Below are 19643 nucleotides of genomic sequence, written 5' to 3'. Positions count from 1 at the left end.
AAGTGTTTCAACTTGCTGAATTAAATAACTTGTCACTGCGGTGCAGAAAAAAATGAGTCACACTACCTTAAAAATCACTGAGACTGGAGATGGACAGTGAAAAAAATCGATTAAAAATAATAATGTAGGATAATTTAAAAGGAATGTGAATCGCCACTGTTAAGCAAGTGTTGGGTCGTGACCGCGCACCGAAAGGAGTGGATGGACGCGCGCTCCCGAGGCACCAGGAAACATGGCGGCGCTCATGACTCTCGGCCAGGTAACGAATTAAAACTACCTTCGAAAAAGTCGGCTTTCCCCACTGCGTGTCGACTGCCACTGCGACACTACAACTAAGTTTTTATACAGCATTGAAATCTGACCTGAACATTACTTTGTTGTCTAAGTTATGTTTTTTTTCCCCGAAAGTTTTGTCTGTTGGTATAGCTGCTCAACTTCCTTTAGTCAGGACGTTCATGATCACAGCAATGACGGACATGATTTGACTAAGGGCGACTAAACGCTACAGCCGCCCAATATGTTAAGATGCACTCCTTTTTTAATCTACTTTTATGTGCTTTCTTGCAGTTATCGAATGGTAATCTAACCTACGAGAGCTACTACAGACGGGTACGAAGCTCCATTGACGTCTCTTTTTATTATTAAAAACACACACAAAATAAAACAAAAGCGATTCAATGTTTGTGTTCTCCAAACCCATTACAATTTCTTCCTCTTGTAGTTGGATCCAGTGAACAGTGGAAAGATATCAGCTGGGGATGCAGCTCAGTTCCTGAAAAAGTCTGGGCTATCAGACACCACACTTGGAAAGGTTTGACTGACATCCATGAAATACAGCAGTTTCCCAACGTTAATTGAGCTCAAGCACATATTTTACATTTGAAAAAAAAATCCATGTCATACTACTAAACAAATGTCTCAAAAGTACAATGTCATTTGATTGTACAGTGGAACCTTTGCTAGCAGAATATTTAGATTTGTTGAGAATCACTGCTGTTCTTGATATGTGTGCAAATATACGCTTTAATGTCACCCCCTTCCCCCATACCCCAAGATCTGGGATTTGGCTGACTCGGAGCGAAAAGGCTATTTGGACAAGCGGGTAAAGCACAAAGTGTTTTTTTTTTCTCCAAAATGTGATGTCATTGTGAATGTCGACATGTGCGCCAGATCTCCTTCCGTTTCTACTTCCCTCATCTTCTCCTTCAGGGTTTCTTCATCGCCTTGAGACTGGTCGCCTCCGCACAGGCAGGGCATGACGTCAGCATCAGCAGCCTCAACCAAACTGTGGCACCTCCTGCATTTGTGAGTATCAAAAAGAATGATGTTGACATTTTGTAGTCAATCCTAAATTGGTCCCATGGACATTTCCGATGAAACAAATAAACCGACAAACAGAACAGGAAGGTTAATCATTTTTGTCTTTGATTTACTAACATTTAAGACATCGTTATCCTTATCAATCACATGTAAAAACATTTCTTCTACAGATTAGTGATCTACGTACACAGTAAGCATTTGTTTGTTAAGAATTTACTGATTTGGAAATTTGACGTTCTTAGGCCACCTTATTTTTTTCAGGTTAAACTGGACCCTTGTAAAGTCTTTTTGTTTATTTAAATAACATCAACATCTTTAATTTAGAGTCTCATTTTGGGAATGCATTGGCCGAAGTTCTACTACTGGGCAGAACTTAACTTTAAATGAGCTGTCTTGTCATATTTGTACTGAAATTGATGTAATTTTTGTTCCAGAGAGATACAAGCAGCCCATTATTAAGCGCTCCAGCTCCCGATTCGTATTGGGCCATAAGGGTGAGTTCTTTAATTTTACGTTCCCCCAATACGTGACATTATCATCTTACATTTCTTATCTCTGTTTTGATTTCTAGCCGGACGAAAAAGGGAAATTCGAGGGCATCTTTGAGAGTCTCAACCCAGTGAAGGGGCTCCTTTCCGGCGATAAAGTCAAGCCCGTTTTAATCAACTCCAAACTACCTCTGGATGTGCTGGGGAAGGTGATGTTACCTACTTCAAACGACAACTCCTGTCATAGACCAAATGTTCAAAATGTTTCAAAATGTTTTTGAACCTACGCCAATATACCGTATTTTCCGGTGCACCCAAAAGCCTTCATTTTCTTCAAAAGATGACCCTTCGCCTTATATGCAGATGCGCTTTATATGTGAAGTCATATTGAGCGACAACAGGTCTCGCAACTACTGTCAGCAGCCACCTACTCCATTTCCCCCTGTAGAAGTAGTGCGTAACCCCAGCACCTTAATGTGGTGTGCCTTATATTTGGAAAATTGTACATATTTCCATATTATATTATAAAAACTTTTTTCATTCATTGGAGGTGCGCCTTATACCCCTGTGCGCCTTATACACCGGAAAATATGGTATTTCTGTGGGTCAAAAAGTGATTTATCAGTTTTATCAGTATATATATATATATATATATATATATATATATATATATATATATATATATATATATATATATATATATATATATATATATATATATATATATATATATATATACACACACACACAGTAAAGTCTCGTTATATCGATATCGGATATATCGATAGTCCCGGTTATATCGATACTATTTCTATGCACGCATGGAGAAAATTACATGCAAACAGGGTCGGATATATCGATAGTCCCGGTTATATCGATATTTTTTCGGACTCCCTTGAATATCGATATAACGAGACTTTACTGTATATATACATTCATTGGAGGTGCGCCTTATACCCCTGTGCGCAGGGTCGGATATATCGATAGTCCCGGTTATATCGATATTTTTTCGGACTCCCTTGAATATCGATATAACGAGACTTTACTGTATATGTATGTATATATATATATATACAGTAAAGTCTCGTTATATCGATATTCAAGGGAGTCCGAAAAAATATCGATATAACCGGGACTATCGATATATCCGATATATATATATATATATATATATATATATATATATATATATATATATACAGTAAAGTCTCGTTATATCGATATTCAAGGGAGTCCGAAAAAATATCGATATAACCGGGACTATCGATATATCCGACCCTGTTTGCATGTAATTTTCTCTGTGCGTGCATAGAAATAGTATCGATATAACCGGGACTATCGATATATCCGATATCGATATAACGAAACTTTACTGTATATATATATATATATATATATATATATATATATATATATATATATATATATATATATATATATATATATATATATATATATATATGTGTGTGTGTGTGTGTGTGTGTGTGTGTGTGTGTGTGTGTGTGTGTGTGTGTAAGTATGTATATATATATATATGGCAATTTACGTTAAAAAAAATTACTGTATTTTCTGCGCTATAAGGCACACCTAAAACAACAGCTGACCATGCGCCTCATAATCCTTATGGATGGAAAACTGATCCATAGGCGGCCCGGTAGTCGAGTGGTTAGCACAACGGCTTCACAGTGCAGAGGTCGCCGGTTCGCGTCCCGGTCCTGGAATTTGCATGTTCTCCCCAGACCCGCGTGGGTTTTCTCCGGGTCCTCCGGTTTCCTCCCACACTCCAAAAGGCAGATTGAACACTCCAAATTGTCCCTAGGTGTGAGTGTGAGAGTGACTGTTGTATGTCTTTGTGTGCCCTGCGATTGGCTGGCAACCAATTCAGGGTGTCCCCCGCTTCGTGCCCGAAGACAGCTGAGATAGGCTCCAGCGACCCTATTCAGGAATAAGCAAGGAAGTACGTGAGATGAGATGAGACACTAATCCATAGAATCCTGAGTGTGAATCAAGTGGATGACACCACATGGGAAAGGTCGGAAGCGATAAATTAATCAGTGCTTTTTTCATCAAGCAGATTTGGGACCTGGGCGACGCAGACAAAGATGGCTACTTGGACAAAGAAGAATTCATTGTGGTCAGTTGCCCACTTGTCGTTGAACAGCATTATGCAACAGCATTATGCATATTTCCTCTTCTTACCTTTTAGGTCATGCATCTTGTATACCGAGCCATGGAGAAAGAGTCTGTGCCGGTTACCCTGCCCCCATCCCTTATCCCACCCTCCAAAAGAAAAAAGGTGGCAGGTACAATGCCCGGCGCGGTGGCCGTGCTCCCCTCCAGGTCCGCCTCCTTTGCTCTTAAGGACAGCACAAGAAGCATCTCTCCCCTCCCCAGCCCCTCTCCCCTCGTTAACAACTCTCCCTACGCCAGCCCGACGGCCACGCCACTCCTAAAGCACTCTTTTACAGCCAGTATACAGGTATGTCATCTACCTACAGTACATGTGCACGTGCAGACAATGCAGTGCACAATACAATACACAATACATGTTTGCAATCGATTAAAGAATTTATTCTGCATCATTTTGAGGCATCAGGGGTAGGAAATGTCGCACCCAAAAAAGGCAGAAAATGGTGACAAAGCCGTGTAAGGAATTAATTAGCCCGTTTCCACAGGCTGATTATTTCCTTACATGGAGCTTTGTCACCCTTTTCTGCCTCTTTTTGGTCCTACACGACGTTTTCAGACCAAATTACAGCAAAATGCATTGACGTGATGGAAGGACTGCTACAATGTCTCCTTTTTTTCGGTCAGGGGCGTTCCTTCAGTGACGTAGGGTGAGGACTCGTCACCAACTTAAAAACAAGACTTCCGGTATATTCAGCGCAAGTCTTAAAACGTAAAATATAGCTATATGCGGTGGAATCTTATTAAATACGCTCAGTAGAAGTCATTTGAAGCCATTTTACAAATTATGGACACAACTTGTCCGGAGACGTCGGTTTTCCTTTAAGTCATTTTTATTGGTGTTTTGCATTTGACTAAAAATATCATACTGCATGTTTTGGGTACTTTAGATGCTACAAAACGTTTTTCTGATGTCAGTTCGGAAACAAAAAAGTGGTGTCGGTTGTCCTTTAAGGTTTGAATAATAATAATAATACATTTAATTTCTAAGTGCCTTTCATAACTCTCAAGGACACTTACAGTTATGGGATTTTTTTGTGCGGGTGAGCAGCGGCAGCCATTCGCGCCAGCGTTCAATCTACCTGAAAGTAACACAGCAGCAAAGCTATGAAAGGAAGATGAAGGGAAAACAAATAAATAAATAACAAATAATATGACAACACAAAGACACAGTCATTCAATCTTCAGCACTTCAGCTGTACCGTCTTTGTTACATCATCATCATAATCATATTATTCCTATTTGTATATTTAAGGCTTGTATAAGTAGCATGTATTGGTTTCTACTGAAAAATAATCATTTAATAAAATATCTGCTCTATATCGATATGTAGAAGTGGAGAGAATACTACATAGAGAAAGCCGGATACGGGGTGGCGGAAAGAAGCACTACTCAGAAAAAGGAGCGCAATTCAAAATCTAACTTACAGCATTTCTGTTCGAACATTTTTCGACATACCCCCAAAAATGTTCAAATGTACCGTTGTTCGTAACTCGAATGTTCGTAAGTAGGGGAGTGTCTGTATTGTAGTGTGCTTCAAAGTCACACTTTTTTCTCCAGCCCTTTATAGTTTCCATGTTTTGCATGCACTGACCACTTTGATCTTCCCTGTGGACCACATTTGTGCATGGTGCCCATTCATAAAACATTTTAGGATGTCAATAAGCATTCTACGATTTCACATTTGTCTGGATGTCTAAGCCATTAAAACATGCGACATCCAAATAGCAAAAAAAAAAAAAAAAAAACCAAAAAACAGCTACTTTTTAAAGTTGGTGTCCATTGTTGTTTGCAAGTCTGGTGCATGTGTTATTGGCACGCTGTGTGTTCACTCCATGCAGACTGAAGACCAGTGATAAAATCACGTCTGCCGCTCTCATATCTTTATGATCGATGGAGACACGTACAGCGAGAATGAGACTGTATATGCCCACGGTAGTTTGAATGAAAGGCTGTTTGATACCCCCCTTTCGCCAGATGCTGAATTTTCTGTACATGATGAAAGTGAAAAAAACTTAAATAAAAAGGAACCCATACCCGTCAAATTTCGAAGACACGACACATTTTAACAGTAATTTTTATAAAAAGTATGATTTATTGATAAGCAATCAAACGCATTCGTGATCTAAAAGGCAGAGATAGCTTGCGTAGCAAAAAAGGACTTTTCACGCATCAGAATTGGATTCAGTTGCCAATCAAGTGGATAGACTTGTTTTGCCACATTGTACTAGTCGCCTGCCGCTTACTCTTTACCTTGTTATTGCTTCAAAGCTCTTTCACTTGTTACAGTTTGACAAACAGGTTTCAGGTAGCAAGGGAGGCCTGCCGATCACCTTTTCCCATCTGTTTTTTTTAATTGTCACTTTCATTTTGTATTGACTTTGTCGGTGTGATTTTTTTTTTTTTTAATGGAGCAAATAAATCACTACAAAGCATATCTTAGTTGCATTTTTAAAACCCAAACTTGTGCAGCTTAGCCGCCAAGTCACGATGGGGGAGTTCTATGTGAGAGCTGAGGGGATGTTTGGTAAACACTCTTGGCTGTTTGATAAGACTCATAAACACTTAAAACAGTTGAGAAGCGGTTATATTTCACACGATAGACAGCTTAGCGTTCCTGATATCCAAATATTTATGGACAAGTCATTAAAAAAAAGTACATTTGTTAAAATAGTAACCGCAGTCATATTTTCTCCATTGCATTCCAGCCGGAGCAACATTGGGTTGTGCCGGCGGCTGACAGGGAGCGGTACAAAGACATCTTCAAGAAAACTGACACAGATAACGATGGACTGGTGGATGGAACGGAGGTCATTGAGATCTTCATGCACTCCAGCCTATCCCAGACCATGCTGGCACAAATCTGGTGAGGTGGTCACTAATAAAAGAAGAGTTTAATGTATTCAGAGAATGCAATTGTATGTATATGGGAGTGGAAAGATGGTAAGCTACCGTGGATGACGCCAAGGCTCTTGACCTGACGTGAGGGAGACACACTGGAAGTATCAATAGTGAGAGAGAAACTGTTGACTTTGTGTAGGGTGGATTTGGTACCACCCTGTAAAGAACTGTGAGGTGAATCTGTTGATTTGAATTCATTATTTTGTTTTCCTATGTTGTGTCACATGCAGGGGCCTCGCGGACACTAAACAGACGGGCAAGCTGACCCAAGAGCAGTTCTCCCTCGCCATGCATTTGATCCAGCAGAAGATCACCAAAGGCATTGACCCGCCAACTAATCTCACACCAGACATGATTCCCCCCTCGGAGAGGACGACGAGCTTGGTGGGCTCTTCAGTGACCCCTCCTGTAAGTCTCGATTTGAACGACACTTTGCTCTGTTGAAATACTGGTTTGCCCTGCTGCTTTGATTTGAAATGAATGTTGCTTTATTTATTTATTTTTTTGTGCTGCCTTGCTAAATGCTGTCCTTTGGATTTTTTTTTGTTACATTCCTTCTTGTTTGACAGAGCTTTGTTGAACCTTTTTTCCCCGCCGGGAGCCTGGACTATAAATGTTCTACAGTGGTCCACAGTGTGTGTCTTTGCTATTATGCCACGAGGGGACGCTCTTGCTCCACCTCGATTTGTCACTCAATTGGGTTAAAACACCTTTGCAAGTGAATCGAGTTTGCTCTGTTAGGGTGGCTAAGTGGTGAAGAGTACCTGGAAGCAAATTCAGCAAAGGAAATAATGTTCCATAAAGCTCCTTAGTTAGTTTTTCATGATAGTTCTGATATTTTCTCTGTTTTGTTGGACTTCTTTTACTTTGATTTATTTGCAACCTGAGAGGGCCATAAAATGAAAACGGTCCACGATCTCCATCAAACTTCCTCGACATGCATTTGGCATGACATCATGATTCAAAATGGGGTATTCCTTTGTGTTGTCTCGTCAGATTGCTTTTCATGCATTGTGCGGCTATTTAGGACGCATGACATGTATTTCCTTCCTCTCTTTTGTTTCTCTGCAAGCATCAGCGGGAGCTCCTTCGCTCATCCCGATCCGTAATTCTTCACCCGTTTGCTTCCTTCTTCCAACAATTAAATAAAAAACTCTCCATCCCGCCACAGGATTTCACCACCTTAGCGCCCGCAGAGGTGACGGGCATCAAAGAACTGGATGACCTCAGTCAGGAAATAAGTCAGCTGCAGAGGTGAGCCCCTTCAAAACGTTTTGTTTCTCTTTCTTTTGAGGGCGTGTGTGAAACGACAAGCTTTTATTCATTATTTATTATATCAACATTTATGAGCTGAGCTGCTCCTGCTATCAGCTGTTTCATAAGACAGGCGTTGCCAAGCAAAGCAGTGTCCAGCAGCAGCCTTCATTAGAAAGTCATATCAGACATTTTTTTACATATTTGAAATCAAATTGAGCTAGTTGCTTAACATTTACAGTAACGCTATTCACTGGCCATCTGTTGGGGGGGTACAACAGCTGTTTGAAATAACAAATTGCCTTTTGCGAACGGGATAAATTTCAGCGTTGATGTCTTAGTTCATCCGTCTTTTTATTTATCATTAATTTGTAAAAAAAAAAAAGAAGTGTGATGGAATAGCCATTAACACCTCACCGCTTGGGATTTGGGGCCTTCCCATGTGATGTTTTGCATTTATTTACCCGTTCATGTGTGTTTGAGTGGGGGTTCTCGGGCTCTTTGGCTTCCACTCGCATTCCAAAACTATTCATGTTAGGTGCACTGAACTCAAATGTTTTCTTTTTCGGAAAATGCCACACCACCAATTGGATTGGGTTAGCCTTTAATATTCTCGCAGTGAAAAAATTGACATTTTGCAGGAGCAAAGTAATGAAAGCAAGAGTAAAGTAAAGGAAGTAGAAAAACAAAATACAGGAGCTGCTGTAAAGGCAGCCACCTTGAATTAAAAAAAAAAATAGTGCGCAAACTGTGACTTGCTGTAACTCACCTTATGTTGTTTCATATGGGAACTTGGTCGGTGCGTGCACCATATTTTTGTCCTCCTACAACATTTTACATGAATAGAATGTCTAATGCGCAGACACCCCAAATATGGACGTAGACGTTTTTCATACAACAGCAATCGGTCTTTCATAAATTCTATTCGCTGAACGAAATCTGTTGCGTTGTTTCCCCTATAGAGAGAAATTGATTCTGGAACATGAGCTCAAAGAAAAGGAGGAAACCATCAGAAGACAAAATCATGCTGTTCAAGTAAGACGAAGTCCCCTAAAATATGCCTGAGAGATTAAAATCGGGGCGCAAAGACAAATATTATTCGGTCTCAGTTGGCTTTACAATATTGTTTTTATTTTTTTAGAACACTCAGCATGATCTAGACAGGGAGAGCAGCAGTTTGCAGGACATTGAGTCTCAGAAGCGTGATGCACAGCATCGTCTGGACGAGATGGACCGTCAGCGGTCTAAACTGGAAGGGATGCTCAACGACATCAAGCAAAAGTGTCAGGAAGAATCACAGACGGTTAGCTTTATTTTATTGTCTGACTTCATACAAAATAGTCGTTGCATCTCAAATTCTCTCCGTCCTCTCGCAGATCTCCACTCTGCAGAGCCAAATCCGCTCCCAGGAGAATGACCTTCGGAGCCAGGAGAAAGAAGTCGGCCGCACCAAAGCGGACCTCGGACGCCTGCAGGACGAAGAGGCGCAGCTGGAGCAGAGTCTGCACTCGGGCCGTCTGCAGCTGGATAGTATTGTCAAATCTCTCAAGACCACCCAGGAAGAGATCACCCAGGTGAGAGTGGACTTCGATTAGCCTTCGTTTTGTGGGATATACGGTATTTTTCCGGTATATAAGGCGCACCCAAAAGCTTTCATTTTTGTTTAAAACATGACTCTGCGCCTTATACGCCTTATATGTGAAGTAACATTGTGCCACAACAAGTCTCACAACGACTGTTAGCAGCCACCGACTACATTTCCCACTGTAGAAGCAGTATTGCGTAACCCCAGCCTCTAATATAGCACCCTATAATATGGTGTGCCTTATATTTGGAACACTTTTACATATTGATATTTTATATTTGCAAAACTTTTTTCGTTCACTGAAGGCTTATTTGTTTTTTTTGTCAGAGGCATGCTTTCAGGAATTTGGGTGAGGCAGATGGCCACTGCACGTGCTCTCTGCTCAAAATCAAACTCATCCGTACAAGTCTTTTTTTCTTTCTTTTTTTTTGTTAACAAAACTCAAGACTATCCAAAGTCTTGTCCAAAAATATTGGGACAATACACCAGCAGTACCCCCCTCCCCCTCAATGTTACATAAGTCATATTGAAAAATTATCAACCACCAAATAAGACCCCAAAATACTAAGGGCTCCAGTCTAGCGCCATATTGTACACCAAGGAATAAAAAAGGGCTTTAAGGTTGGTTGACCAAAGAAACTAATACCAAAGAGATTTATGGCTCTCATGAGCCATTTTTATTCTCTGAACCTTACTCCAAACTACTTCAATGAAAAGTACTTTCCGGTGTATAAGGCGCACCCAAAAGCCTTGATTTTCTTCAAAGGATGACCATGCGCCTTATACGCACGTGCACCTTATATGTGAAGTGATATTGAGACGCAACTACTGTCAGCAGCCACGACTCCATTTCCCCCTGCAGAAGTAGTGTGTAACCCCAGCCTCTACTGTAGCGCCTTATAATGTGATGCACCTTGTATTTGGAAAACTTATTTATATATTTGATTTTGAAAACTTTTTCATTTATTGAAAGTGCGCCTTATACACCGTAAAATATGATCATTAAAAAAATCAAGTCAGTACAAACTGCTCATGTTTTACATGAAAGAAAAGCACTTTTACATTTTGTCAAAGTTTGCACAAGACTACCTCCCGTTTTTCCCCCCGCTGACCGAGTAATAATCTCTGAGAGTTTGAATAACAACAAGTAAACGATGGCAATAGAAGAAAGAGTAGCGGTTCACACAGGCCAAATCCTTTCGGGTTCCGCAGCTACGCGGCTAAAACAATAACCCTGTACGTTATTGTATGTTATTCCTTTTGGATGAAAGTGTCTATTCTGTTGTTTTTTTTCCCTGCGGCGCTTTCAGGCTCGCAGCAAGCTGTTGTTGATCCAGGAGAACCAGAAGGAGTTTACCAAGACCATTGAGCAGTACAACAGTGCACTGCGCGACCTCATCGGGGGGAACAATATGGCAGACGCGAGCCACCTCTTTTCAGAGAAGGAAAACGGCAACTTCAGGGGTCTGGCGGTGGGCATTGTACATGTGTCGCAAGGCTAACAATTTTGTCAGATACAATGCAATATGCTTTGATTTGTCTTTACCCCACCTCAGGATGAATCCTTCAAATCACGGTTCGCCATGTTCAATACCAACGCTGCCAAGGGGGCTCCAGCGGACCCCTTCCAGACAGATGACCCCTTCAAACCTGACCCCTTCAATGGTCCTTTTGAAAAATGAAACTACACGAAAGTGTCATCTCTTTGGCATACTCAAAATCTGTCTGTATCCTTCCAGATCCTTTCCGGGAAAACGATCCCTTAAAGGGTAGCTCGGCCGGTGATCTATTTAGCGGGGCGGGTGGCTCAGATCTGTTTGCATCATCAGATACCTTTGGAGAAAAACCCAAGCCGCCAGTAAAGGTGACGTTGGAAAATATGAGGCATTACAATGCGTTTGAGGGGCCATCGTTGAACCTTTTACTTATTTTCCTTTTCAGCCCGGTTCAGTTCGCGCTCGTCTCGGCTTCTCATCCAGCAGCCCAAAACCAAAGCATTCAGGTACACCAGGTTTTTGTTTCCTAACTGACATCAGAAAAACGTTTTATAGCATCTAAAATACACAAAACACGCAGGCTGCTATTTTTAGTCAAATGCAAAACACCAATAAAAATGACTTAAACTGTCCCAAAACTACTTCAAAATGACCTCGGAAATGGTGAGTTTCAGAAGGTCCTGCCCCCTTCTTTGTGACGTCACGCCAGGACGTCTTGCCTTGATGTAGAATCAAAATAATGGCTTCAGATTCGGAGAAGATGCTTTCTTGTTACTCATGCAGTTATGAATATGATTCAAATAGTTCTGAAAAGGAAAGCATAAATGTTTGCAATAGATCAAAGAAGTCCTTCCGTATCATTGTGAGGCGTCTGGACTCCAATGTAGCTCCCAGAAAATGCACAAGATGGCACCCAAGCTCCATTGGACATGGGCTGATTTGTCTGCTGGGAATTTGTGTCAACTAGTATCAAATAGTAGTCTTGGTGCAACACACAACGATTCACCATCTCATTATTTATGTTTTCCTTCTAATTTCGCCATCAACACGGTTCAACACAAAGTTTTCAGACCAAACAAAGTACGCAAAATGCATTGTGTGTCGCTTTCTCGGTCAGGGGCATTCCTGACATGACGTCACGTCAGGAATCGTCACCAATTCGAAAACAAGACTTTCCTGAATATTCAGCGCCAGTCTTAAAACGGAAAATATTGCGATATGCGGTGGAATCTTTGTCAAATACGCTCAGTAGAAGTCATTTGAAGTGATTTTACAAATTATGGACACAACTTGTCCGGAGGCGTCGGTTGTCCTTTAAGTGAAAAGCACAGCAATTGCCCACAAATGCTAGAAAATCTATCAAAATGTGCTTAACCCATTTACGCCGAGCATGTTCATATGAATACAGATCAGTTAATTTTCAAATACATTCATGTTTCTTTCCACATTATTGTTAATTATATATAATTATATACTTTGTTTGAATCTATTTGAAACTTTGTTTTGATTTTATTTAGATTTAAAAAAAAGAATTTAACTTTTCATGAACATGCTCGTAAATGGGTTAAAAGTGTGAATGTATGTGTCAATAGCTGCTCTTTGCATTACAAAATGCCTTTTTTCACCTCATTCTCTGTCAACATGACTTCTGGAAATACAGGAGAACGCAAGTTGAAAAATAAATATTTGTTTTTTACATTCATGGAAACACAATATTTTCCGGTGTATAAGGCACACGAGAGTATAAGGCAGTGTTTTTCAACCTTTTTTGAATCGGGGCACGTTTTTTTACATTGTAATTGTTTTGCGGCACACCACGAACCATCTCGCAGGAAATAGGCAATCAGTGATATGTTGCCACACGCACAAATATTAAATTACCCTCCCAGTCTTTTCAGCACGGACACAGGACAATTACATAATATTGGCAGAAAATGATTAATAAGTGTATGTAAAGTTTTAAATTTGAAAAAGGGGCATTGGATAGTTTTTCACGGCACACCTGACGATCTCTCATGGCACACTAGTGTGCCGCGGCACAGTGGTTGAAAATCACTGGTATAAGGCACATCCTCAATTAATGGTGTATTTTCAAACTTTTTCTTTATATAATGTGCAGCAAACAATTAGGCACACCTTCAATGAATAAAATAAGCTTTCCAAATATAAATATTTTCCAAATATTAGGCGCATCGGAGTACAAGGCACGCACCCCCAATGATTGGAGTATTTTCAAATTGTTTCCATATACAGTAAAGTCTCGTTATATCGATATTCAAGGGAGTCCGAAAAAATATCGATATAACCGGGACTATCGATATATCCGACCCTGTTTCCATGTAATTTTCTCCGTGCGTGCATAGAAATAGTATCAATATAACCGGGACTATCGATATATCCGATATCGATATAACGAGACTTTACTGTATAAGGTGCACTGAAGTATAAGGCGCACCTTCAATGAATAAAATACGTTTTCCAAATATAATATATAAATATAGAAATGTATTCCAAATATAAGGCGCAACTTCAATGAATGAAAAAAAGTTTTCTCAATATAATATATAAATATATACAAGTGTTCTGAATATAAGGCAACCCACATTATAAGGCGCTACAGTAGAGTTTGGGGTTATGCACGACTTGTTCAGGGGGAAATGGAGTCTGTGGCTGCTAACAGTAGTTACGAGACCTGTTAAGGCTCAATATTACTTCACATATAAGACGCATCTGCGTATAAGGCGCAGGGTCATCTTTTGATGAAAATGAAGGCTTTTGGGTGCGCCTTATACACCGGAAAATACGGTCACTGTCACGATTCTCCAAATTTTCCTCTTCTTATTCGTCTAAGGGACCTTTGTTCAACACTCTTCTCGGGTTAAAATGGCATTTTTACTCACCGCGTATTCCCTATTCTGTACTTTGAGGCTATTTTTAGAAGCGGTCTTAATCATTTAACGACGGCAAAACTAAAAATACTTCACTCACCTACCTTGGAAAAACAGGAGGTCAACAGAAGCCTGACACACCAGAAAGTCTGTGACTATACCAGCACACACTGTCAGTCCTTGAAATGCCCCCCGGCCCCACTTCCCACCTCCTACCTTAACGCTTGCTGCCCTTTGCTTTCGTTATTTGGCGCGGAAGTTGTTTTAAGTCAGCGGCATCGGTGAAAGGTAAAAGGGGACGCTATGTTGCTAACCGGGTGCGTTGCCCGTCATCAAACGAACATAGAGGCAACTGTGGACCTGCGTCGGCTTACTGTGCCAAAAAGAAAACACCACCACCGAGGCTCCACATGAATGGGTCCTCTTGTGGTTTGCGCGCTCACAACAAACATATTCATTTACAACGTTTTGTTTTTTCACTGTAACCATCTGTACGTTTGTTTATCCCCCCCTCTCTTCCCTCTCTTTTTCATTAAGCGGCATACCACAAAGCTTCAAAACAAGCCCCGCACAGTTCTGGTTTAACAGTGCTCCAACTGACGCCTTTAATTAGCTAATCAGTAGCATACGTCAGGTTAAACGGACCCCCTTCCCTCCCTCCAACTTTTTTGGGGGATTCGGGCAAATGTCATGGAACGTTTAGCAGCCGTGCAGCCCCTAAAAATAGCACGCAAGTCCTCAATGGAATAAAATGTCATTTTGAAGCATGTGGTCTGTATGTCAATTTCATTTTGACTTTTTGGAAAAATTTCCACAAGTGTGTCACTATCCTTTTTTTTTTTCCAGAGTCGGTCCGCCTGCCGAGCCACCTCTTTTCGGGGAGCCCTTTGAGAAACAAGGTGAGTTTCAAATATATTTTATGGTTTAATGAACACAATTCTTTTTTTCCAGAATTTTTTACAACTGGGACATTAGTCTGAATAGAAGAAAAGAGGAACCGGATTTGGCCCGTATCCAAATGTAGATGAGTAACTGATGCCGATTAACTCAAACACTGCCAGACGATGTGCAAAAATGTGTCCAGTGCCAGGGGTTTTGTCTTTTTCACTCAAATTGCAGGATCCACAGAATATTGAGTTTCAGGACTACATAAGCATTCTATGCAGCATTAAAAATCTTAGACTCTCTTCTTTAATCAGAAAAAAAGAATTAATTCCCAAAGTTATATGGGTCTGGAGTTATCTGAGCTTGAAATGGGGGTGGTTGTACAAAATACAATATATAGATATTGATTTATATATCGCTTTAACAACAACTGAAGCTGTAACAAAGTACTAACATTGACAAAAGGCAAATGCTACCACCTTGTGGAAGGGAAAAAACCTGACCAGTGCTTTATCGGCACCACCCAAAATAAAAAACCCAAGCAAATTTGGGAATGCCGCTCATTGAATGACATTTTAAAACCTTTTTCATATTTGAGGCGTACCAGATTATAAAGTGCACCTTCAATGAATGACACATTATTATTATTTTTCGCATATATAAGGTGCACCGGATTATAAGGCGCACCTTCAATGAATGACATTTATAACTTTTTCCAGATAGAAGCTGTACCAGATTATTAAGTGCACCTTCAATGAATGACATGTTTTTAAACTTTTTCCATATATAAAGCGTACCGTATTATAAGGTGCATCCTCAATGAATGACATGTATAAAGTGCACCGGATTATAAGGCGCACCTTCAATGAATGGCATATTTTAAAACTTTTTCCAGATAGAAGGCGCACCGGATTATAAAAGCTCATGGTCAGTTTTTGAAAAAAATTGAAGTATAGTGGGGAAAATACAGATGTGACATTAGCGTTGTAGGAAGATGTTGATATGTACAATAAATACACTTTGAAACTTTCTGAATACTCTGATCTCCGTTGCCTCTCTTGTCACACGGGTTTATTTCTCTTCAGTCTCAACCATGTGTATTAACACTGATGCCAATGGGCCGCCTGTTGAGTCATGGTCAGTGATTTATTATTTTGAATCAATGTCCTTATGTGTTAACAGAAGTCTGACAATCCTGTTCTGCCATCAAAGAAAAGCACACCTAACCGGCCTGCTCCGCCCTACGGTAAGGTTTATGTGTGTGTGTGTCTGAGCAGGACTGACTAGCACGCAACCAGTGGTACATTCCAAATGCCATTCCAAATTTTTTTTAAGCTATCGCACACCTGGCCCGAGGGTTCCATTGTGACGGTTCTTTTAGTACACCGCACCAATTCGGTGCCAGAATGGCATAGCCTGAAAAAAAAGTGCAATTTCCTTAATTGTGGTGTGGTTTACAATAAAAGCAGTTTATTAATTTAAAGATGTTAGGAGGAAACCTGCAGCTCACTGTAATACGACTCTCGAGTTCAATGGTTATGGGTACATATACATAGTATGGAGGGGGGATCTGTGTGTGTGTGTGTGTGTGTGTGTGTGTGTGTGTGTGTGTGTGTGTGTGTGTGTGTGTGTGTGTGTGTGTGTGTGTGTGTGTGTGTATATATATATATATATATATATATATATATATATATATAATCGCATTATTTTGCTTGTGTGTTAGTATCGATGTGAAACCCACAAGCTGTGCCCATTGCCTGCTCTTCCGCTCTGACCTTGCACTTGTGCTTTTAAGCAGAAGTTGTCGGCGTGAGAAAGCTGCCGTTCCCGTATTGACAATGCAAGAGTCGCTGAGGTGTGCACGGCCTCATGTGCGATGGGGAAGTCAAGAGCCCCAAACCCGTGGGCTATGAAAAATATACTCTGTTACTAATAATAAATACAGAGGGCAAGCTCCCAAGTCGAACGCAATTGGTTCAAACCCATTTTTCCTCCCCAAAATAATGTAAAGTGGTTGACGTTTCTGCTGTTTTGCTAAATAACATTTAATTTTTTTATTAAGTCAAGATAGCTCTTGGATTCACTTGTCATTTAAGCCTTCGCTGACTCTTTTTTATTTTATTTTTTGGGGGGCGGCGTGTCCTGTCAACTCGTCATATTTTGCTTCCTGTCAGAATTGTGCAACGCAGTCTTACACATCTGGATTTAAAGTGCCACCTCAAAATGGCATGTCAGCTGTCCTCTTTTTTTGCTCCAGCAGACTCGGGTACAGCTCCCAGAGATGTACATTTCTCTGTAAGTTTGTGCCATTTCATTTGCATGAGCCCAATGACTCTCTGTGTCAAAAGATAGCCGCCCTCTATCACTAACCATCTCCAGCATTGTAGGCATCTATGCCACGGCTCATTTATTGGCTGCGTTTGTTACAGAAGAAAATCATCGCCTACATGACTTGACCTGGAGTCCATGATTCTGCTGTTCAGTCTGGTGTAAACGTCCGCCAAAGCAATGTTTTTATTATGTATCAGGAAATTTATTTGACTGAAGGAACTTCCATCGAGATGCTTTGCAGCACTGATATTTACGTTGTCGTGCCGCCTCCAGGCTATCGCTAGCCAGAGTCTGAGCTACGTTGTGTTTGTTTACGCTGCAGCATGTGTTTGTTTTTGCTGCAGCATGTCGCTAAATCATGAGCTCTATTGTTTTCTTGTCCCTTACATAATATTCTGAATGTGCGTACATGTAACTCCGCTTTAAAGGACAACCGACGTCTCCGGACAAGTTGTGTCCATTATTTGTAAAATTGCTTCAAATGACTTCTACTGACAAACAATTCCCCTCCTTATTGTAGCATTAAGAGTTGTCAAAGGCCTTCTGCTGTGTTTTTAATTCATTCATTCACTGCCAGACGATGTGCAAAAATGTGTCCACTCGAGTGCCAGGGTTTGACTCATTGTCACTCAAATTCCAAGACCCACAGAATATTGAGTTTTAGGACTACATAAACATTCAATTTAGTGTCAGAAAACGCAGGCTCTATTCTTTCATCAGAAAAAAATAGTTAATTCCTACGTTATCTGGAATTACCTGAGTTTGAAATGGGGGTGGCTGTACAAAAGGCAGATGCTGCCCCCTCGTCTGTGGGAAAAACATTTGCAAAGGTCTTTCCGAAGCTTGAAACGCACCCCTGCCGACAGAAAAAACAAATTTGTGAGCTTGAAATGGGCGTGGCTGTACAAAATACAATGCATATTGATTTAATTAGTGCTTTAACAACAGCTGAAGCTGTAACAATGCTAACATTGACAAAAGGCAAATGCTGGCCTCTTGCGGAAGGGAAAAACATTGCCAGAGGTCTGACCAGCGCTTTATCTGCACCACCCACAAGAAAGCGCAAAACCCGAACAAATTTGGGAATGGCCCTCCATGTCGCGTTTTTCAATTCCCGAATAAATTCGGGAATGGCAGTGAATGAGTTAATTTTTCTCTTGTGGATGTGAAGATAACCAGGTAAGGTCGGTCGGACTGTCCCCCTCGCCAAGCTTTTGCATGTGCCATGATTATGAATATATTATGAACAAATGTTCGCATGCGCATGGGTGCAACAGCTGGTGTGATTTTTGATCTGCCGTCTACCTTTGCTTTTTGCTGTATCATCAATCGATACGTCCTCCACTTTTGTCAAATTACGACCGGTCACGTTTTGGATGCCCCATTTTTTTCTGCCAAATTTGCTCACCTCTCGCTTGTTTGCCTACTGCAGTTTGGAAGTGAAAACCAGCAAGTGGAATGGGCCAAGCGGGAGAGCGAGCGTGAGGAGCACGAACGGCTGTGGAGACTGCGACTCCAGGAGCAACAGGACCTGGAACTGGCCATCGCACTCAGCCGGGTCGACGCTTCCAGCTCCTGAAAGCTCCTCACCCCTTACCTAAAACCTACCTTCCTTCAGACATTTGCACTGTCACCAACCACACTCCCCCCCCCCCCCCCCCCCCCCCCCCCCCCCCCCCCCCCGCCCGCCCGCCCCCCATCATAATACGCTAGCCTCAAATGACTCCACATTTAGCATGTAATCTATGTTCATTGCTCCCAAACGACAAGGCAACTATAATCATGGCCAGGATGGGATCCCCTTGATGTCAAGTGTGGCTTCATCGGCAACACAACGTAGCCATTTTTGGGGGAAAACACAAAGCAGATGGGTACTTGACCGCCGCCTTATTCCAAAGCCTTGCACGGAAGCTAACTTTTTTTTTTCTTTTTTTGTGCATGTGTGTTTTATTGTATTTATAAGATATGGTATGAATGGGTGTGAAATGACCAAATTCAACTTTTAATTCCCGTTGTAGGACCCAAGATGGTTCCTTGTTTGCATCAGATATTCTAGTGGAACTATATTTGCTACATTCCACTTCATAACATTCACAATGAGACCCAGTAAGTGTGATACAATGGTATCCCGAGAGCTGATCATTATTTTTTTTCACTTTCTGGCCACAATTTGAAGCAAGTCAAACAAATACTTGCGCGGTGTCAATCAAAACTTGCCATTATAGTTTCTCGAGGGACGCATTTTTGGCACCGCTGTTCCGTTTGGTCTTCTTAGCTACTGAATGATATGACCGGTTTATGTATTCAA

General features: G+C 41.0%; 1 protein-coding gene across 2 annotated transcripts; it reads left to right on the top strand.

The window, feature by feature from the left end:
- The first annotated feature begins 134 nt into the window (after positions 1-134).
- LOC148891404 (epidermal growth factor receptor substrate 15-like 1) lies at positions 135-19003 on the top strand. Of its 2 annotated transcripts, XM_089008516.1 has the most exons (23): positions 135-259; positions 568-609; positions 722-811; positions 1055-1102; positions 1210-1305; positions 1755-1814; positions 1892-2017; positions 3883-3942; positions 4015-4287; positions 6704-6861; positions 7127-7304; positions 8068-8150; positions 9113-9185; positions 9292-9453; positions 9527-9724; positions 11046-11207; positions 11292-11400; positions 11475-11599; positions 11677-11737; positions 14966-15018; positions 16187-16250; positions 17265-17299; positions 18768-19003. In XM_089008516.1, exons 1-23 carry the CDS (start codon positions 233-235, stop codon positions 18912-18914), a joined length of 2430 nt encoding a protein of 809 aa, XP_088864642.1. In that variant the 5' UTR covers positions 135-232; the 3' UTR covers positions 18915-19003. The 2 variants fall into 2 exon arrangements, with proteins under 2 accessions (XP_088864642.1, XP_088864644.1); XM_089008518.1 differs by lacking the exon at positions 17265-17299 and having other exon boundaries at positions 136-259; positions 18768-18910.
- The last annotated feature ends 640 nt before the right edge of the window (positions 19004-19643 follow it).

The sequence above is a fragment of the Hippocampus bargibanti genome, linkage group LG11 (genome assembly GCF_051943395.1).
Source record: "Hippocampus bargibanti isolate YZ-2025 linkage group LG11, ASM5194339v1, whole genome shotgun sequence".
In the NCBI taxonomy this organism is placed as follows: Eukaryota; Metazoa; Chordata; class Actinopteri; order Syngnathiformes; family Syngnathidae; genus Hippocampus; species Hippocampus bargibanti.
This window is presented reverse-complemented; position numbering and strand designations above follow the sequence as displayed.

Excerpts from the sequence above, each read along its gene's own strand:
- LOC148891404 (XM_089008516.1), top strand. The coding sequence starts at position 233 with ATGGCGGCGCTCATGACTCTCGGCCAG. Across the intron at positions 6,862-7,126 it reads ACCATGCTGGCACAAATCTG|GGGCCTCGCGGACACTAAAC; the intron begins GTGAGGTGGTCA and ends TGTCACATGCAG. Across the intron at positions 11,738-14,965 it reads CCCAAAACCAAAGCATTCAG|AGTCGGTCCGCCTGCCGAGC; the intron begins GTACACCAGGTT and ends TTTTTTTTCCAG.